Source organism: Talpa europaea (genome assembly GCF_964194135.1).
Source record: "Talpa europaea genome assembly, chromosome: 12".
Classification (NCBI taxonomy): Eukaryota; Metazoa; Chordata; class Mammalia; order Eulipotyphla; family Talpidae; genus Talpa; species Talpa europaea.
The window spans coordinates 42,337,909-42,358,610 of record NC_140079.1 but is presented as its reverse complement, the minus strand read 5'-3'; the positions used below and the strand labels follow the sequence as shown (position 1 = coordinate 42,358,610).

The 20,702-nt window shown below is 41.1% G+C and overlaps 1 protein-coding gene across 1 annotated transcript in view; it reads right to left on the bottom strand.

Annotated features, from left to right (window-relative positions):
• Window positions 1-1,761, bottom strand: part of ADGRE2 (adhesion G protein-coupled receptor E2) — a gene marked incomplete at both ends in the record, with an annotated part of 93,309 nt that extends 91,548 nt beyond the window's left edge. Inside the window, 3 exons of the mRNA XM_084249987.1 lie at window positions 718-873; window positions 1,068-1,217; window positions 1,746-1,761. Coding sequence (XP_084106113.1) covers window positions 718-873; window positions 1,068-1,217; window positions 1,746-1,761 — 322 coding nt within the window. The remainder of the gene's footprint in view (window positions 1-717; window positions 874-1,067; window positions 1,218-1,745) is intronic.
• Window positions 1,762-20,702: the final 18,941 nt, after the last annotated feature.

The following is a 20,702-nucleotide window of genomic DNA, read 5'->3' as shown; positions in this document are numbered from 1 at the left end:
TTAGCAGTTCCAATGAAGACTGTGTCCTGTGACCAGGCCACATGGATGCACACAACACTCGCCCACAGGCCTCTGAGGACCAGCAGCACCCAGGTGGGGAGCCCTCCCACTGTACCTCATGCAGGTGCTTCACCCTCTTGCTCTCTGTGTTCTGCATTAACCTCTCTCGGGGAAGTCATGGCTCCTACACGCCACTGCTAGTCCTGTGTGTCCCTGTGGATGCCTAAAGCCCCCACCCCTGCCTGCCTGCTCTCCTGGAAAGGGGGCCACGCCTGTTGGTGTCTGGAAGCCCAGCTCCTCCTGGGCCCAAAGTCATCAGACACAGCCATGGCAAGGGGTGAAGCTGGGGGGTGAGGGTGAGGGGTCACACTGGAGCAGCATGGCCCCCAACGATGCCCATCTTGGAGAGGGTGTAATGATAATTTAATCTAAAATACCAACAACCATCATTGTTTTGTGCTTTGTAATTTTACATACTCTCCAGCAATTCTGAAATAAGGACCATTGTCACCTCTCTTTTGCAAATGGGTAAAACAAGGCGCAGATTGACAAAGTAGTGTGAAAGTCATAAGTTAACAAAAGGCAAAAGCTACTTTTGTTTTCATTTGTAAAAGGGATTCTTTAAAAAGAAAAAAGAAAAAACATAAAATCATCACACTGTAATCACAGGCTGCACCCTAAACGTTGCAGAGGTGGAAGAGTCAGGGTCACTCTTACCGTGGCACGTGTTCTCACTCTCATTCCTGAATGTTGTTCCCCCAGACACAAGCTCATATCCTGGGATGCACGTGCAGTGGTAGCCCCCATCAGTATTCTGGCAGTCTGCAAATCTCCCACAGGACTCTGTCAGGGGTGGCCCACACTCGTTGATGTCTGGAACACAGCAGGCCAAAGTGTCACCTCCTAGAGATGTGGGTTTCCACAGGGCAGAGAGCTCCATCCCCTATCTGATGCACCAGCATTAAGCCTGATGCTTAATCAGAAGACAGTTAGATTCCGCCCCACAGGCACTGGATCAGGCATCACAATCCCTGTGTATCCCTCCAGCACTCCTCAAGTGTCCGTACCATCACAGCTCTCCGATGGGTTGGTGATGATCTCTCCAGACAAAGAACTGAATCCCGGAAGGCAACGACAGGCAGTGGCACTGACACATGTGGAGTTTGGAGGGCACCACGGAGCACAGGCTGCAGCTGCAGAGGCTGTGGGGACAGACTCTGTGATCAGAAGGTCCAAAGACTGTAGGAACTAGATCCCCGCTTGGGATCCAAGTGTAGAAGAGGGGAGAGAAGAAAAGGTTAACTGTCACCCAAAAAGAAAGAGCTCAGAAAATTGGACATTTAAAGATGAACAAACTGCTTCTCTTATCTCCAGAGGTCTATCTTGGAGACATGCAGATAAGCCTGCTTTCCCTACTTTGTTGTGAGAAGACCCAGATTCCTGGATGCACTCCTCAGCTTACGTCACTAATGGGACTGTCTGGGCAGACTCACCGCTAGAGTTCAGAACTGAAGACAACATCAGGAGCACCGACAGCCCTAGGGCAGGAAGACAGAGAAATGGCCAAGAGATGAGCATACAGCTCCAATTTCAACCCTTGTTCTTCTTATCACCTCCTCATGATAAGGGGCCTCTGGCCCTGCAACCCATGGCTCCCCACTGCATCCCAAAGGCTCCTGCACTGAAGGCAAAATTGAGGACTTAATCTTCCCCTCCATCTCCTGGGACTCCAAGGAATCAGTTACCAATAGACATAGCCATGGTGGAACATGAAGTGTGGGGACAGAACTTATACAGGCAGTTGATGACAGGGACACATCTTAGAATCTCTAGACTCTCCCAATAGGGGTGGTGAAATTCTTCATATGCCATGATTTTGCCCCTGTCAGTTTCTTTGTTCTCTGGCAACAGGAGAAAGCTGCTTTGAGCATTTCTCTTCCAGGATCACTCCTATTTCAGGTACATGTTTCAGGACATACTTGAAGGGGATGGGTTTTGGAGTCAGACAGCTCAAAGTTTGAGCCCCACAGCACTCAGGGCCATTGACCAAGAATGTGATGACACATGAGGAATGAAAATTAACAAACCCACAGGTAGAGTCACTGTCTCCTGGATAAGTGGCTTGTCCAAGTGCTACACCCATGAAACAGCTCCTTCAAAATGAGCTCCTTGCCTAACCTACAGTGCACTAAAGGCACAGTCACTCACAGCAGTAGGCTTTGTGGTATGAAAACCTCTATGGTGAGAAGGAAGGGCATCTAACTCACAGGCACACCAGTCTAGCTATTAGGGTATGTCATGAAATCCTATGAGTCTTGAACCCTGTGAAAATCTTTTCACATTTATATGACTTTACAGGGTCTTTCTACTCAGCAAATGTAAAAATGAATCCCCCTTCCAGGTTGCATTTCCATTCCAATACTATGCAAGGACAGAGACCCCTGCTGGAGGATGGATTGGAGTCAGACATGTCCAAGTCTGCATTCCAATCCCCACTCAATGGCTGCCTGGATTTGGGAATACCCATTCTTTCAATCACAATTTCCTCCAGTGAAAATGGGTACAATGATAATCATAATAGAGTGAGCTTTATTGTGGTTGTAGATTTAGGGACTAAGATAGGTTAGTACAGTGTCTGGCACCACAAAAAAAAAACAGACAATATGTCAGCTAAAGGGAAATAAAGAATATAAGAAGAAATGAAGAGCAGAGTTCATGCTTGTCCTCTATTACCTTGCTTTTCCCTGAGACACACCTATGTCTGGGTCATACTAACCACACTCACATTGCTTAGAGCCCTAGACTCAGTAGTCAGAGTTCTAGACTTCTACTCCCCCTCCTTCTCCTTTCTCTTACAGCTCTCTCCAGTGATAAAGAGAGCTGGGTCAGATGCTTGAGTCCAAACCCCAGAGTGGGACCTCTTGGGAAGGTTTTTTAAGCACCCCATGTCTCATATGCCCCTGTGTTCTAAAGTGTGGTACCCAAAGGGGGAAAAAGGAGTCCTACTGTCCCATGTGTGTTGGGGACCCCTAAGGATGCAGCGCTGAGACAAGGAAGACATCAAGGTCGTGACTGTACAGATGGGGATGTTCTTTCTTGTGTCTGGGAAACTATGTCTGGGGGACAGACTAGTTTAGAAATAGAAACAGAACAACGTGATAGTGTGAAACCTTGGTGGTGAATGTGTGCCTGGACCAGACCAAATGCTAAGAGAATACTTCATTGCCTAGTAACTAACCCAAGGGAAGGGGGCTGCTTGTATCAGTAAAAACAAGTTGCACCAGACACCTGGGAAGCTTGAGCACGAATGAGAGGCCTTGCATCCACTAGGTCCCGCTTCTCTTTATCTCTATTTTGTGTCTGTCTTTTCTTTATTATTCCCTCAGTTCAATTGGATTCCTCTCTGAACCCTGGTCACTGGAGCTGGACTCTGGAAAGTGGGGCCGGAACAGATACCTGAGGGAAGAAGATAGGATCCGCCCACCTAAGTGGAGGAAACACATGGGGAAAAGAGAAAAAAAGAAACGCCAAAAAGAAAAGAAAGAAAAAAGAAAGAAAAAGAAACACCACCAATTGAACAGCCAAAGGTAAGCATTCCCGGGAGTAGTGGAAGTCTTCAGAACTTTCCGGTTAACAATGGGACAAAATGAAAACGTTAAAAAACAACCTGGATAAAGGCCTGCAGACCCATAGTCTGTGATGTTTTCACTTCAAACTTTTCTATCTTCTTTCTTCCTTCTTTATCAGCTTGGTGAAAAGTCCACAGACCCAGAGTCTGTGAAATTTTCAGTTGAGTCTGTCTATTTTCTCTCTTTTTTTTTTAAAGATTTTATATTTATTTATTTATTTATTTATTTATTTATTTATACAAGCACTGGGTACAGTCAGAAGCGCGGGAGGGTGAGAGAATTCACCAGAGTCAGAGTGGGGAGCAGAGCAGTCAGAAAGACCGAAGTACACTGCTGAGGGGAGCAGCGGGTGCAGCAGGAGAGGTCTGAGCGCCATGCAGGACCCTCCTCCGGTGGCCGGGGAGCAGCTGGGGATCGAACTGGCGCTGCAGAGGCTGTGGGCAGCTTCGCAACCCAGTGCTCAACCGCTGCGCCACCGGGGAGGCCCTGTCTATTTTCTCTTAAAAACATGATTAATAATCTCAATCCCCCTCTTGAGGTGCTACCACAGTTTGGGTGTGGCTGAGACCCAAAAGTGAGATTACTGCCTCCAGTAGATTTTTGAGCCATTCATAGAAAAATGTTTCATGAAAATCAATTGGGAGGAGAAATGCTTCAGGCTTTTCCTGTTAATTATTTGGGGAGGAGGCCAGGATCTCTGACATTAGAGTTTTGCCATTTGTTCTTTAAAGCAAAATAAAATAGGTAATTCTAAAATATGGTATTTAAAGTTCATTCACAATTGTATAAGTTATAGGAAATGGTTATATGACTATATGAGACTAAAAGGTTTTTATTAAAACACCATCAACCCTCTGCGGTGGGCTGAGGTGGCAGCTTCCTCTGGTCTCAGCAAGTAGCTGCCTGAACTTTTTCTCCAGTGTTGAGATCATTGGCACGTATTTACTGCCTTCCTGATGTAGGAGACTGGACTCTTCTTGTGTCCCCCTCAAAATACTATTCTGGCCTGTTCTACAGGTTAAAATAAAATCTGTTTCCCTGTGTGTCCTACAAAATGTTTATGGGTAGAGTAAAAACTTTCAACTTGGCTTATTGGGCCTGTAAAAGGTTGCATTTCTTGTTAAAACTAATAAACCTGGTAAAAATATAGAGTAAAAAATACAACTTTTTTGAGCTAAATTCTAAACCTCAGATTTTAATAAAAGTCTGAAAACAGGGCCTCCCCGGTGGCACAGCAGTTGAGTGCTGGGTTGCGAAGCTGCCCACAGCCTCTGCAGCGCCGGTTTGATCCCTGGCTGCTCCCCGGTAACCAGAAGAGGGTCCCACATGGCACGCAGACTTCTCTGCCGCCCGCTGATCCCCTCAGCAGTGTGCTTCGGTCCTTCTGCCTGCTCTGCTCCCTGCTCTGGCTCTGGTGAATCTCTCACCCTCCCGTGCTTCTGACTGTAGCCAGTGCTTGTATAAATAAATAAAATAAATAAATAAATACATAAATTTAAAAAAAAAGTCTGAAAACAGGCAGACTATAAAAATCTACCTCTTCTCCTGTCCTCAGATAACAATGCTCTTTTTTGTCTTAAGAATATGCTTGTTCTAGCATGAAAAAGGAAACAAATATAGACATAGATGCGAGAAGAACACCCAATTACCACAATGAAAAGAAAACTACAACAAGACACATAATAGTAAAGCTTGCAAGAGTCCAGGAAAAAGAAAAAATAACAAAACTGTAAAGGAGGAAGAAACAGATAACTTACAGGGGAAAATCAATCTCGTTAACTTCAGACTTCTCCAAAGAAATATTACGGGCAAGAAGAGAATGGAGTAACATATTCATCAAACTTCAACACAGCAAATGCCAACCAAGAATATTTTAACCTGCAAAGCTCCCCTTCCTCTATGAAGAAAAAATATGGACCTTCTCAGACAAACAGAAACTCCAGAAATTCATTACAACTAAACACCCACTCCAAAAAATTCTACAAAAAGTCCTAAAGCCAAAACCAACAGAGGAATGATCAAGAAGAAGAAGAGAATAAAGCAAGGAATAAAATCACAAAAAGACAAACAAAAAGGAAAATGCAGATGCCAAGATATCAATATTAACTCTAAATGTAAATGAATTAAACTCATCAATAAAAAGACACAGAGAAACATGTTGGATTAAAAAAAAAATAAGTCCAACCTTCTGCTGTCTCCAGGAAACACATTTAACCACAAAAGATAAACACAGACTGAAAGTAAAAGTTTGGAAAGCAATCCTACAAGCAAATGGTCCAAAAAGAAGGCAGAAACAGCTATACTTATATCAGATGATAGACTTCAAATTAAAAAAAAGTAAAAAGAGACATAGACAGACATTATGATCAAGGGGACAATAATCAGGAAGATATAACATATACTCACCAAATGAAGGGGCACCAAAATATATTAGACAGTTATTATCAGCTCTGAAAATGGACATAAAGAAAATACATATATAGTGGGACACTTCAACACTTCATTCTCTCAATGGACAGATCAATGAGACAAAAAATAAATAAAGACATTAGAGCCCTAAATAAAGATATAGAACTCATGGACTTAACAGACATCTACAGGTCACTGCACCCAAAAAAATCCAAGGACATATTTTTTCTCAATCACACACGGATCATTTGCCAGAATTGATCATATACTGGGCCACAAGACAAACATCAACAGATACATGAAGATCAAAAATCATTCCAACTATCTTGTCTGATCATAAAGGCATCAAACTAGAAATAAATCATCAAAAGAAAACAAGGAACACTCCCACCTCATGGAGATTGAAATCCACACTACTGGAAGACCACTGGACTAATGAGGAGATCAAAGAAATTAAAAAATACTTTGAAGGCCTCCCTGGTGGTGCAGGCCGTTGGGCACAGTGCTGTAAAGCTGTCTGCAGACTCTGCAGCACCGGTTCAATCCCCACAACCTTGGAGCAAATCCACATGGTGAGCAGACTTCTCCTGTCTCGCCCGCTGCTACCCTCAGCAATATATTTCATCAGTCTGCCTGTTCTGTTCCCCGTTCTGTCTCTGGAGAATCCTCTCACCCTCCCGCGCATCTAGTCTATACCCCAGCTTTTGTATAAATAAAATAAATCTTCAAAAAAAAATACTTTGAGTTGAACGACAAGGAGGACAACACTTTTGAGAATGTATGGGAAGCAGCAAAAGCAGTAATGAGAGGAAAATATATAGCAATACAGACTCACATCAAGAAACAAGAAAGATGGCTTCCCCAGTGGCGCGGGCTGTTGAGCGCCGCACTGTGAAACTGTCCGCAGCCTCTGCAGTGCAGGTTTGATCCCAGCTGGCTGGCAATGGTCCCACATGGTGCAGCAGACCTCTCCAGTCACACCCACTGCTCCCCTCAGCAGTGTATTTCGTCCGTCTGCCTGTTCTGTTCCCCACCCTGTCTCTGGTAAATCCTATTACCCTCTTGCATATCTGGCCTGTACCCTGGTTCTTGTATAAAAATAAAAATTCTTTTTAATCTAAAAAAAAAGAAACAAGAAAGAACTCAAAGAAACAACCTAATCTCATATCTCAAAGAGCTAGAAAAAGAACAACAAAAAAACCCTAAAGCCAGTAGAAGAAAGGAAATAATAAAAATCAAAGCAGAAATAAATGAAATGGAAATAAAAAAAAAATCCAAAAGATCAATGAAACCAAAAGTTGGTTCTTCAAAAAAATAAACAAAATAAACAAACCTCTAGCCAGACTCACAAAGATGAAATGGGAGAAAACACATATAAAAACACATATAACACATTATAAAACACATATAAATGAAAGAGGAGAAATCACAACAGACTCAGTAGAAATCAAAAGAATAATCAGAGAGTACTATGAACACTTATATGCAAATAAATTCAACAGTCTAGAAGAGATGGACAAATACCTAGAATGAAATTATCATCCAAAGCTGGATAAAGAAGAAATAGAGCACATAAACAGACAAATTACAAGCAGCGAAATTGAAGCAGCAATCAAAGCACTCCCCAAAAACAAAAGCCCAGGCCCAGACAGATTCACAAATGAATTCTACCAAACGTTCAGCAGTGAATTAGTGCCTATCCTACACAAACTCTTTCAAAAAATTGAAAAAGAAGGAATACTGCCAAATACATTATACAAAGCCAACATTACATTAATACCAAAACAAACAAAAATAGCACAAAAAAAGAAAATTACAGGCCAATCTCACTAATGAACACGATGCAAAAATCCTCAACAAAATCTTTGCCAACAGAATCCAACAATGCATCAAAGGAATAGTACCCCACGATCAAGTGGGATTCATTGCAGGGGCACAAGGATGGTTCAACATATGAAAATCGATAAGTGTAATCCAACACACCAACAAAAAGAAAAATAAACACCTTATGATCATATCAATAAATGCTGAGAAAGCGTTCAACAAAGTCCAACATCCATTTATGATGAAGGCCCTTGATATTCTCAGGATAAAAGGAACATACCTTAACACAATAAAAGCCATATACAACAAAGCCACAGCCAATTTTATTCTCAATGGTGAAAAGCTGAAGGTCTTTCCTTTAAGATCTGGAACAACACAAGGGTGTCCTCTCTCACCACTGCTCTTCAATATAATACTGGAGGTCCTAGCCAGAGCAATAAGACAAGAGGAAGACAAACAAGGAATCGAAATAGGGAAAGAAAAAGTAAAAGTATCACTATTTGCAGACAATATGATAATATACAATGAAAACCCTAAAAGCTCCCAGAAAAACTACTCAAAATAATCAACCAGTTTAGTAAAGTAGCAGGATACAAAATCAGCACACAAAAGTCAGTAGACTTCATATACACAAACAATCAATCTGAAGAAGAAGAAATCAAGAAAACCATCTTTTTTATAATTGAAACAAAAAAATAAAATACTTGGGAATAAACCTAACAAAAGAGGTGAAGGATATATACAAAGAAAATTATAAAACACTGTTAAAAGAAATAGAAGAAGACACAAAGAAATGGAAAGACATCCCCTGTTCATGGATTGGAAGAATTAACATTATCAAAATGGCCATCCTACCAAAAGCAATATACAGATTCGACACTATCCCAATAAAAATGTCAATGTCATTCTTCAAAGAAATAGAACAAATATTGATGAAATTCATAGGGAACCACAAAAAAACGGGAATAGCCAAAGCCCTACTGATGAAAACAAAGGAGAAAGGAGGTGTCACACTTCCAAACGTCAAGCTATACTATAAAGCCATTATAATTAAAACTGGTATTGGAACAAAAACAGACACATAGACCAATGTACCAAATAGAGAGCCCAGAAATAAAACCACACTTATATGGACAACTAAACTTTTATAAAGGAGTAAAGAATATGCAATGGGGGCTTCCCCAGTGATGCAGTGGGTTGAGCACCACGCTGTCCATAGCCTCTGCAGTGCAGGTTTGGTTCCTGGCCCACCAGGGAAAAACCCACATGGAGCGGCAGACCCCTCCTGTCTCGCCCACTGCTACCCTCAGCACTCTCTTCGGTCTATCTGCCTGTTCTGCTCCCCACTGTGTTTCTGGTGAATTCTCTCACCCTCCTGTGCCTCTGGCCTGTACCCCAGTTCTTGTATAAATAAATCTTTTTTAAAAAAAAAAAGAATATGCAATGGAACATGGACAGCTTCTTCAATAATTGGTTCTGGAAAAACTGGACCACCACATGCAAAAAAATGGAACGAGACCACTACCTCTCACCATGCACAAAAATCAACTCAAAATGGATAAAAGACCTGAACATCAGACCTGAAACCATGAAATATATAGAAGAAAATACAGGTAAAACACTACATAGCAAACATCTCAGTATCATCTTTAAAGACTCATTGCCCAAAGCAAAGAAAGTCAAGGAAAAGGTAAACACCTGGGATTACATCAAACTGAAAAGCTTCTGCACAGAAAAGAGACATTAACCAAAACAGAGAGACACCCCAATGATTGGGGGAAAAAATTTGCACCCCATTCAACTGATAAGGGACTGATCACAAAGATATACAAAGAACTCACACGACTCAACAAAAGTAAAGTAAACAATCCAGTCAAGAAATGGGCAGAAGAGTGTCTCTGTTTTATGGTTGCTTGTTGATTTTTATTTTTTCTTTATTATAATTAGTCTTTTTCCTGGTCCCTTATTTAGGTTTTCTAAATTCCTGCTATAAGTGAAATCATCCGATATTTTTCTTTTTCTTTCTGGCTTATTTCACTGAGCATGATCCCTTCCATCCAGAGACACACTAACGGGGTGGGGGGAGTAGAGGAGGGATTAGGGCCAAAATAAGGGGGGTGGGTATTGTACAGGGAATATAACCAAAATGAAAATGCATACATTGTGCAAAAATGAAAAATGATGTGACAATTATATAAAAGAAAAGAAAAGAAAACAAAACAAAAGAAAAGAAATGGGCAGAAGAACTTAAAAGACATTTCTACGAAGAGGAAAAGCAAATGGCCAACAGGCATATGAAAAAATGATCAGCATCCCTTATCATCAGGGAAATGCAAATCAAAACCACACTAAGATACCATCTTACACCAGTAAGAATGGCATGTAAAAAAAAAAAAAAACAGCAACAACAAATATTGGCGAGGATGTGGTGAAAAAGGAAATCTCCTACATTGCTGGTGGGAGTGCAAACTGGTCCAACAACTATGGAAAGCTGTCTGTAGGTTTCTCAGTCTACTAAAAATGGAGTTACCATATGACCCAGCAATTCTAATCCTAGGGATCTACCCAAAGGGCACAAAAACATTGATTCAAAACAACACCTGTACACCTACATTTATTGCAGCAGTATTTATAATAGGTAAAACCTGAAACAACCCAAATGCCCAAAAAATAGATGACTGGATCAAGAAGATGTGGTACATATATACACAATGGAATATTATTCAGCAATCAAAAAAGATCATCTCATGCCATTTGCAGCAACATGAATGGGTCTAGAAGGAATTATGCTCAGTGAAATAAGCCAGAAAGAAAAAGAAAAATATAGTATGGTTTCACTTATAGCAGGAATATAGGGAAACCAAATAAGACATCAGTGTAAAAAAATAACAGTACAAAATGCAACAAAGCAAAAACAGATAATTATAAATCAGAGACATACTGCAGAGAAAGAAGAGGGAAAAGGATGAGAGGGACTGAGGGAGGAGCACAGGGGACTGAGGTGATGGTGCACGGGTGCGTTGGGGAAGGAAATTCCATGGGGACTACAACTGAGGGGGTGAGGAGAAGCAAATATTGTTTAAAAATGAACAACGAGGGCCTCCCCGATGGTGCAGCAGGTTGAGCAACGCACTGTGACGCTGTCCGCATCCTCTGCAGTGTGGGTTCAATCCCGGCTGGCCGGCGAGAATTCCACATGGCGCAGCAGAACCCTCCTGTCTCACCCGCTAAGCTACTCCCCTCAGCAGTGTATTTCTGTGGTCTGCCTGTTCTGCCCCCTGCTCTGTCTCTGGTGAATACTCTCACCCTCCCCTGCCTTGTATAAAAAGAAATAAATCTTTAAATAAATAAATAAATAAATAAATAAATAAATAAATAAATAAATAAAAATGAACGATGCAAAAAATATATAAATAAATAAATAAAAAGAATATGCTTGTTCTCAGTGAGATAAAACAGTAACAACTTAAAGCCAAAGGATCATTTCTTAATATAAACTCAAAAATATTTTCTTATCTAAAAAAGTTAGTAAAAACTACTTCAACCATTGTGGTCTCGAGCCCTAGTTCTTTAATAATGATTCATATTAGACACTTAGTCTATATAAAGATTTTAGCTTCTATCTCATCAAAAACCTTCTTAATATAAAAGTGTATTGAAAAAACTTGGTAAATGAGAGTATCAAACTTAAACTAAAATCTAAGGCATCTCAAAAACTAAGTTGTTTGAGATGTTTTATGAAGCCTCTTTTACAATTTAAAAGAAAATTTTTCTGGTCTTAAAAAAGTAATATAAATTCTCTGTGCACAACTTCTTTAAAGCCAATGAGTCACTCTTTAAAATACCAATTTAGGATATGGCTGATCTAAAGGAGTTGTTAAAGAACTAAAATTAAATCAATACTAGGTTTCTCAGTGTCTTCACAAATATTGATAAAATAACTATCTCTTAAAATTAGTACACATGGACAAAATTTTAAATGAATATCAAGAGATCTCTGTATCTGCCTTTGTTTTTGTTTTTTTCATTTCCAGAGCACTAATTATAAGCAGTGCCTGTATAAATTCTAATGGAAAAATTTTGATATTGCGATCCAAGATTTTTAATAAACAAGAACGAGTTCAAATCTAATGATATAATTCAAAGCATGCATGACTTAAAGTTATAATGTTGAGTATTAACACTTTGCTCTGTTTCAATGTGTTTATTTCAAAAGTAATCTGGTATAAAAGGTACTTTGGTCTTTCCTACTGAGTCACATGTATATGGAAAATATACACAGTATTAATATGTCTTTCTGATTTTTCTTGTTTTTATTAATCTACCTAATGCTTGTTTATTAGCCAGCCTCGAATAACCTTGGTATGCACCATTGTTTCATTAACAATCCTGCAAAATAGAATTCCAGTCCCAACAGAAACTAAAGCTACAACTAAATTTTCAGGCTTACTTTTTTGTAAGAAAGCTAAAATTTTAATGTCATATTACCTAGTGTGTTTACGTTTAAGTCATCTAGTCCAAAGAAATGATAGTATAACAGTATTATAATCTTACTGCAAACAAAAAATGTAATGATTCTAACTAAAAGTAAAATGAGGTGTGTCTAAAAAGAAACGATGTATTACTAAAAACAAAAGATATGATAATCCTAAATAGATGTAAAGTGAGATGTGTGTTTGCAAAGAAAAACAGGTATTAAAAATAGGTATTTTAATAGTCCTTAAAGTAAAGTAAAAAGTGTTAAAGCAAATGTTGAAAGTCTGAAAGAGGAATTTTAAGAAAGCAAAAGAAAGTGTTAAAAGTAAGAAAGCAAAGGAAGGTGTTGAAACTATGAGAAAGAAATTTTAGAAAAAAATTTTGTGTACTCAAATGATTTTTTAAACAAAATTTTTAGTTACCTTAGTGTTTTGAGAACATGATCTGAAATAATTTTTGGTTAATAGTAATTAACTTGTATTCTAATAGGTTGTTTTAAAACATGTACTTATAAGGTCATGTAGGGTAAATGGTTTTCAGGCTTTCTGCCCTCCCACGATTAGATTTGCCCTGCCTCATGGGGCACCTGCAGTTGTTACATTGTTGTAAGCTGACTTATTTATTTCTGTGGGCCATGGGAGGAGTATTGAGATAGTCACCGAGCGAAGCAGAAGCAGGAAAGAGGCAGGAGAGAGAAAGGGAGAAAGAAAGCCAGAAAAGAGAGAGAGAAGGAAGAGTGAAGACTTGCGGGGTGGGAGGTGGGTTGGAGGCCTGCCGGCCTTCTGCCCCCACCCCCACCCCTGCCTGCCATGTACCCCGTTGCTGCACTACCTGTAAAAGCTCAATAAAAGCCTGAGAAAGCCACCGAGGGCTCAAGGACTCCTCCTTTACCTGCTCTGCTCCAATTGTAGATATCCTGCACTGTGCTCATCCTGCCGCTACAAGTCATATTGTGTATAATCTTATCTCTTGTCTAGGTTAATGATGTTAGGTACATAATGTCTTTTAAGTGTCAAAAAATTACAGTTTTGGGGGAAAAAAATAAAAAGAAAAAAATTCAAGGTTATGGTTTGACTGTCAACATTATACTTAGGGTCGGAGCTTTCATAGAGATTAAATATGGTTGTTGCTGCTATCTTCTGATTTTTATGGCAAAGCTTTACAAAACTCTAAATAGAAGTAAAAATTTGATAGTCTGTCAGTTAGTAAATCAAAAGAAAAGGGGGAGAAGAAATTTCTGTAGAACCTCAGTTAAGCCCCTGAGACACTTCACCATCTTTCTCCCTTTCCTCCTGGAAGAGGCGTTAGATAAATTTGTCCTATTTGGTTTATCTGGTGAAGTTACACTACAATGGAAACACTGTCACTTGTGAAAAATGATAAAACTTTGGCATATACAAAAATGTTAACATTGATTTTCTAAAATAAAATCTTTCAGCACCTGATATGTATGTAAATTGTCAATGGTGATTGTTGCCTTGCAATGTTGTGTGTTTCAATGGTTTGACGTCTGCAGAAATTGTTTTTGCAGAAAATAAGGAGAAAAGGCCTCAACAGATTCCAATTGATGAAACTTTTGACAGTAAAAATTTCCTACAAAGGACTGCATAGACTGATGGAGATACACCTGTTTTTTACTGTTTTGTTTGACATAATACTGGTAATTTTTTTTTTTACATTTTGTTCTGATTCAAAAGTTTTCTTGTTTTTGACTGACCAGGATCTGCAGTAATGATGCCCTTTTTTTTCTAGCAGAGCTAACTTGTATTTACATTTTCTCTCCCCTTGATACCACACGGTATGAAAAGGAGTAATAGCAATTTTTACCACTCATGGCAGAGTCTATTTTTGTATAACGTCCATAGGGATTGTATCTGCTTAAATTAGTAAATTGGAAATGAGTTTCACTGTGTGTTTTTGAGTGGAATTCTTCTAGAAGTTGACATAAAACTGAACCAAGAAGAGGAGAACCTGCTGCTTTGTTTGTAGGGTTCCAGAGACCACCAAGGAAGGTGAGGAAACTGCCTCCATTGACAGGACTGGATGACCCAGAAAAAGAAAATGCCCTGGTACCCTCGAGAAGAGGAAGCCCAGATGGAGTATGGTGAGAACTACTTTCTTCCTGAAGACTACATGGACCAGATGTCAAGCGTTCACTCTGATCCTATATGGAGTATTCAAACGAATTCAGCTAAAATTTTGTTTGGTTATTCTGCCTTCTGATTTTATGCAAAAATAGGTAAATTTGTCTGAAAGTAGATTTCTTTTTTTTTTTTACTTTTTTTTTAGATTTATTTATTTATTTATACAAGCACTGGGTACAGTCAGAAGTGCGGGAGGGTGAGAGAATTCACCAGAGCCAGAGCAGGGAACAGAACAGGCAGACTGACGAAACACACTGCTGAGGGGAGCAGCAGGTGGCAGGAGAGGTCTGCGCACCATGTGGGACCCTAGCCAGGCGGCTGGGGATGGAACTGGTGCTGCAGAGATTTATGGTCAACTAAACTTTGACAAAGGAGCAAAGACTATGCATTGGAGCAAAGAAAGTTTGTTCAATAAATGGTGCTGGGAAAACTGGGTTGCTACATGCAAAAGAATGAAGCTTGACCACTACCTCACACCATACACAATGCATGGTATTGGAACAAGAACAGACATACAGACCAATGGAATCAAATAGAAAATCCAGAAATAAACCCACAGATTTGTGTATAAATGTACCACATCTTCTTGATCCAATCATCTATTTTTGGGCATTTGGGCTGTTTCCAAAGCTTAGCTATTGTAAACAGTGCTGCTATAAACATAGGGGTGCAGTTGTTCTTTGGAATTGATGTTTCTGTGTCCTTTGGGTAAATACCTAGGAGTGGAATTGCTGGATCCTATGGAAGCTCTATGTTTAGTAGGTCCAGAAATCTCCACACAGCTCTCCACAGTGGTTGGACCAGTTTGCACTCCCACCAACAGTGCAGAAGAGTTCCTTTTTCTCCACACCCTCGCCAACATTTGTTGTTGCTAGTTTTTTTAATATGTGCCATTCTCACAAAAATCAACTCAAAATGGATTAAAGAACTAGACATAAGACCTGAAACCATAAAATATATAGAAGGAAATATAGGCGAAACACTACGTGATTTGCACATCAAAGACATCTTTACAGACACATCACCCAAAGCAGTGATAGTGAAGGCAAAGATAAACAGCTGGGACTACATCAAATTAAAGAGCTTCTGCACAGCAAAAGAGACAATAACAAAAACAAAGAGAAACCCCACCAACTGGGAGAACATTTTTGCACACAACACTAATGATAAAGGACTGATCACAAAAATCTGCAAAGAGCTGATGAGACTCAACAACAACAAAGAAAATAATCCAGTCAAAAAATGGGCAGAAGAGCTAAAAAGAAACTTCTCTGAAGAAGAAATGCAAATGGCCAACAGGCATATGAAAAAATGTTCAACATCACTTGTAATCAGGGAAATGCAAATCAAACTACCATGAGATATCATCTTACACCAGTGAGAATGGCAACCTGAACCTGAAAGCAGTGACCAACCCCACTTCAAACACCAAGAAAGCAGATCCTCTGACATGGGGACAGCTGAAGAAGCTGGCACAGCAAGCTGAGAGTCTGGTGGCAGTTCAGGGAAACCTCAAGCCATGATGGCCATTATGGAGGTAATTGGTACAGAATCTTTTTATGGGACCTATGTTCCTAATCCTCCGCTGTTGCAGATGGTGAGCTGGAAGGATAAATCCCCACTTCTTTTTATTAATGATACTGAGTCGCTCCCTGGACCTTGGGAGCCCAAGATCCCAGCACACCCAGAAGAAGAAGGCAGAAAAATAAACTTAACAATTGGATCCGGGGAACTGCCAATTTGTATGGGACATGGTAAAAAATGTGTTAAATTGAATTACCAGGGATACCGTTGGCAGCAAATCCAAATAGCACTACTATTAACAAAAGTCATATAAAATTATATTTATTGTCAGGATATACCTTTAATTATTCTCAAAAGCTAAATTATTCCTTTTCTGGCCTACCCAGGTGCAAGCAGTCGGTCAATAATGTAGGAAAGTCCTGGATTCACTGCCTAGGTTCTGAGGCATCTCTGTTATTTAATACTTCCTATGGTAGAGTCTTTGATGGGAGCCCCAAAGGGGAGGCATGGGATGACCTCGGAGCTGGAGTGGAAGGTCATTAGTACCAGCACCGACCTGCCAATACACTGCAAGGGATCACAATAGTTGCACCCCATCCTCTGCTGGAAGGTACCATAGGCCAGCCTTTAATCTGGAAAATACCATTGGCATTAAAACCTGTGCATGGAAGGACAGTACAAGGGTGTGCAGGCAAACATACTCACAATCAAATATATAGCTTTACCTTCACTAAAGAGAGGACTAGATATGTTCAAACCTGTGCCAAACCTCCTTAGGTTTTCTTCCTTGGTAGGGGGACAGATGTCAATAATGTGTTACAGCTAAAAGAGAAATTATTTATGTGTTTAAATTCCAGTATACATGTTGATCAAATAAGCCAAAGTATTTATATTTTACACACCAGAAATGCTATCTGGTTACCAACTAAGATGCGTAGAGAATGGCAACAAAAATCTGCAATATATGCAGTACATCAAGACTTGCAAAAATTATTACATAGAACCAAGTGGTTCCTGGGCACAATTGTTACTCTGATAGTTGGATTTGTTAGGATTTTAACCACTGCTGCTGCAACTGATCTTGCTTTATATCAGGCTATACAGACTACTCATTTTATGCAAAATTGACATGAAAATTCCAGTAAACTCTGGAACATTCAAATGCAGCTGAATAAGGAATTTTTAAGTGAGATTGCAAATTTGCAACAGGCAGTAAAATGGCTCGGAGATCAACTGGAAATTGTGCAAACGTGGTTGTCTTTGCCTTGTGATTGGAATTATACTTCAATTTGTGTGACTCCACTTGTGTATAATCGTACTAATGTTACTTGGGAGCATATCAAGCTACATTTACAGGGAAATGGAAATGCTGAACTAATACAACACCTACAACAAGTAATACAAACTACATTTGTTAAACCCTTGTCTGCAGTGGGAGGGGAAGATATTATAAACTCAATGATAGGAGAGTTAACCAATTTAAATCCATTGAACTATGCAAAACCTTTGGGAATTATCTTAATGTTAATTGTATAATTCTTACATCATTTTTCATTTTTGCACAATGTATGCATTTTCATTTTGGTTATATTCCCCATGCAATTGCACCCCCCCCTTATTTTGACCCTAGTCCTTCCTCTCCCCTTCCCTCCCAAACCCCCCATAGTGTGCCTTTGGTTTATAGTTGCTTGTTGATTTTGATTTTTACTTTGTATTAGTCTTTTTCCTGGTCCCTTATTTAGGTTTTCTAAATTCCTGCTATGAGTGAGACCATCCAGCATTTTTCTTTTTCTTTCTGATTTATTTCACTGAGCATGATACCTTCTAGCTCCATCTATGTTGCTGCAAACTGCACTTGGTACTGATTGCTGAGTTGTCAGTACCAGGCTTACACCAGCAGGGGGACCTGGGGTGGTGGTCGCTTCCGCCCAAGGATGAGTCAGCGGAGGCTGATGCAACAGTAACCGGATGTTGCAAAGCCACGTAAAGCACATGCACAGGCTTTCCGAGATATATATAGCCCCTCCCCTGGAATAAAGAGAGTTCCTGCTTCCAGCCAAGAGAGTGCACGCGTCTTTTCATCCCCAGCCCCTCCACCATGTTCCTGAACCACATCGGCCTGCAGGCAGGACCGGCAAGTTGCGCCCGAACGTGGGACACGAGTACGAGGGATCCTCTGAGGGACCGATCAATCAGTAAGGTAAGGATTAGGTAAGTGATCGGCATCATGGGCAATACCATGTCCAAGGGCCAACTCGTTAGAGCCCTACAACTTCTGCTTAAACATTATGGAACTCCCATTAAGGTTCAGACCCTTCATAATCTAGTCTCAGTCCTCGCAAATACCAGCAAATGGTTCTTTCAGCAGGACACCGTCTCAGTAAGAAACTGGGAAAAGGTCAAAGCGGACTTCCTTCTTTACAGGGACCTTTACGGACCCCAAACTATTCCCCCCCATATTATTTCTGTGTGGCAGCTAGTCCATGATGCCCTTAGTGACAGGGAAGCAGCTGCTTATGAACTAGTGGCTGAGGTATTGCACTCCGCAGCTCAGTACGAAAGCGAAACGCCCGCCACATACTCGGCCACGGCAAGCTCAGCCATGGAAACCCCCCCTTCACAATCCTCAAATCCGGGGGGAGATTCCTCTTCAGATGGGGGGCATGTGGAGAACAATACAGACTATCCACCTCCCTATGATAGACCACCCCCATCAACCAAAAATCGGCGGCATCCCTCCCCGCCCACTCTCCCCTCTGCCCCTCCACTCAACTCCCATGGCTCTGACCCAGACTTTCCTGGGCTTATACAGTCCCTAACTTCTGTTCTTTCGAGATTTGTACCCTCCAACTCTGAAAATTCTTGGGAATCCCTTCTGGCCTGCCCGGTCTCAGTTGTTCAAAATGATCAGGGACAGCAGGTCCGGCAACATTCGGCACTGCCTTTCCAAGACCTCAAGCTCTTAAAAGAATCTATCAGAGACTATGGACTTCAGAGCCCTTTTGTTCACCAAATGTTAAACACCTTTGAAACCTTTATTATGACACCCAATGACTGGAAGGACACTTTCCATGCGGTTTTGAGCCCGGGGGATTATCTTTTGTGAAAGGGTCAGTTTACAGAACTCTGTGACCAGTATGCTCAAACCAATCTTCAAAGAGGTTTTCCCCAACAAACTAAAGAAATGTTAACCGGGGAGGGTCCCAATTATAGTACTAATCAGCAACAATGTTTATATAATCCTGCTGTTTTTGCTCAAGTGGCCTTGGCAGCAAAATCAGCTTGGAAGGCACTGGGATCCAGGGGACAGCCTCACCAATCCCTTACAAAAATCCTCCAGGGCCCCTCAGAGCCATTTGATGACTTTGTAGCTCACCTTCTAACAGCAGCCTCTCAAATTATGGGTGAGGGGGAGCCTACCTCTATACTAGTCAAACAATTGGCGTTTGAAAATGCTAACAAATGGTGCCAGGAGGCCATTCGCCCATGGAAGGATAAACACGATATTTCTGGGTACATACGCTTGTGTAAGGATATTGACGGGGCTACCGTTACAGGCACCATCATGGCGGCGGCTCTGCAGCCGTCAGCCCAGCACCCCACACGAGGCGGTACCTGTTTTGGGTGTGGTCAAACGGCCATTTCCGCAATGAATGCCCCTCCCGTCCTAATAGTTCCACTTCCTGGCCACAGGGGGGTGCCCTTACACGTCCGCGACCTCCAGGTCCTTGTCCTCGTTGTAAAAAGGGCCTCCATTGGGCTAATGAATGCCGTTCAAAATTTGATGTAACTGGCTCACCCATAACTCCTTTTCGTCAGTCAAACTCAAGGGGGACTCCAAGGCCCCAGGCCCCCCTCTCTCAGGGGCCATACAATCAAGTTCCACCTCCAGCTTCTTATCACCTTCCTCAGAATTACATGGGGAGCCAAACCCACCTTCCTCACAGCCTCTTTCCCTCTTCAGCCAGCTCCAATGAGCTGGGCCCTCCAGCCCAGGATTCGACCTCCCAGTAAAATCCCCTTCCCTTTTAACACCTGCTATGGGAATCCAACCTATTTCCATGGGAATTCATGGCTCCATGCCTCCTGACCATTTTGCCCTCGTTTTAGGATGCAAGCACTCCGCTATTAGGGGATTGTCCTTCATTCCAGGCATCATTGAACTTTCTTTCTCAGGAGAAATTCAAATTTTAGCCATGGACACACAGGGAGTGGTCTCTATCTCCTCCGGAAAATCCGTGGCTCAATTAATCCCTTTTCCTTTTCATTCTCACATCAAGACCTGTCAGTCTCAACCTTTGAAAAGCCTAGCTAAAATCTCTCCTCCGGTTTGTGTCAACCTTTCTCTCTAATTAGACAGTCGACCAATGATCTCCCTTCTTGTAGAGGGCAAACACTTCATGGGTCTTTTGGATACTGGGGCTGATGTTTCCATCGTTGCTCAAAATCATTGGCCATCCGCATGGAAACTCATTCAAACTAATACTTCCATTCAGAGGGTGGGATCAGCCTCCCATCCATCCCGCAGTTCTCGTCATTTACACTGGACTTCAGAGGAAGGTCACAATGGGTATTTTAAGCCCTATGTCCTCCCTCATATTCCCATGAATCTGTGGGGAAGGGATGTTATGTCTGCTATGGATATAATCATTACCACAAACTCCCCAGCGACTCGTTCCATGGTCAAAAGTGGTTA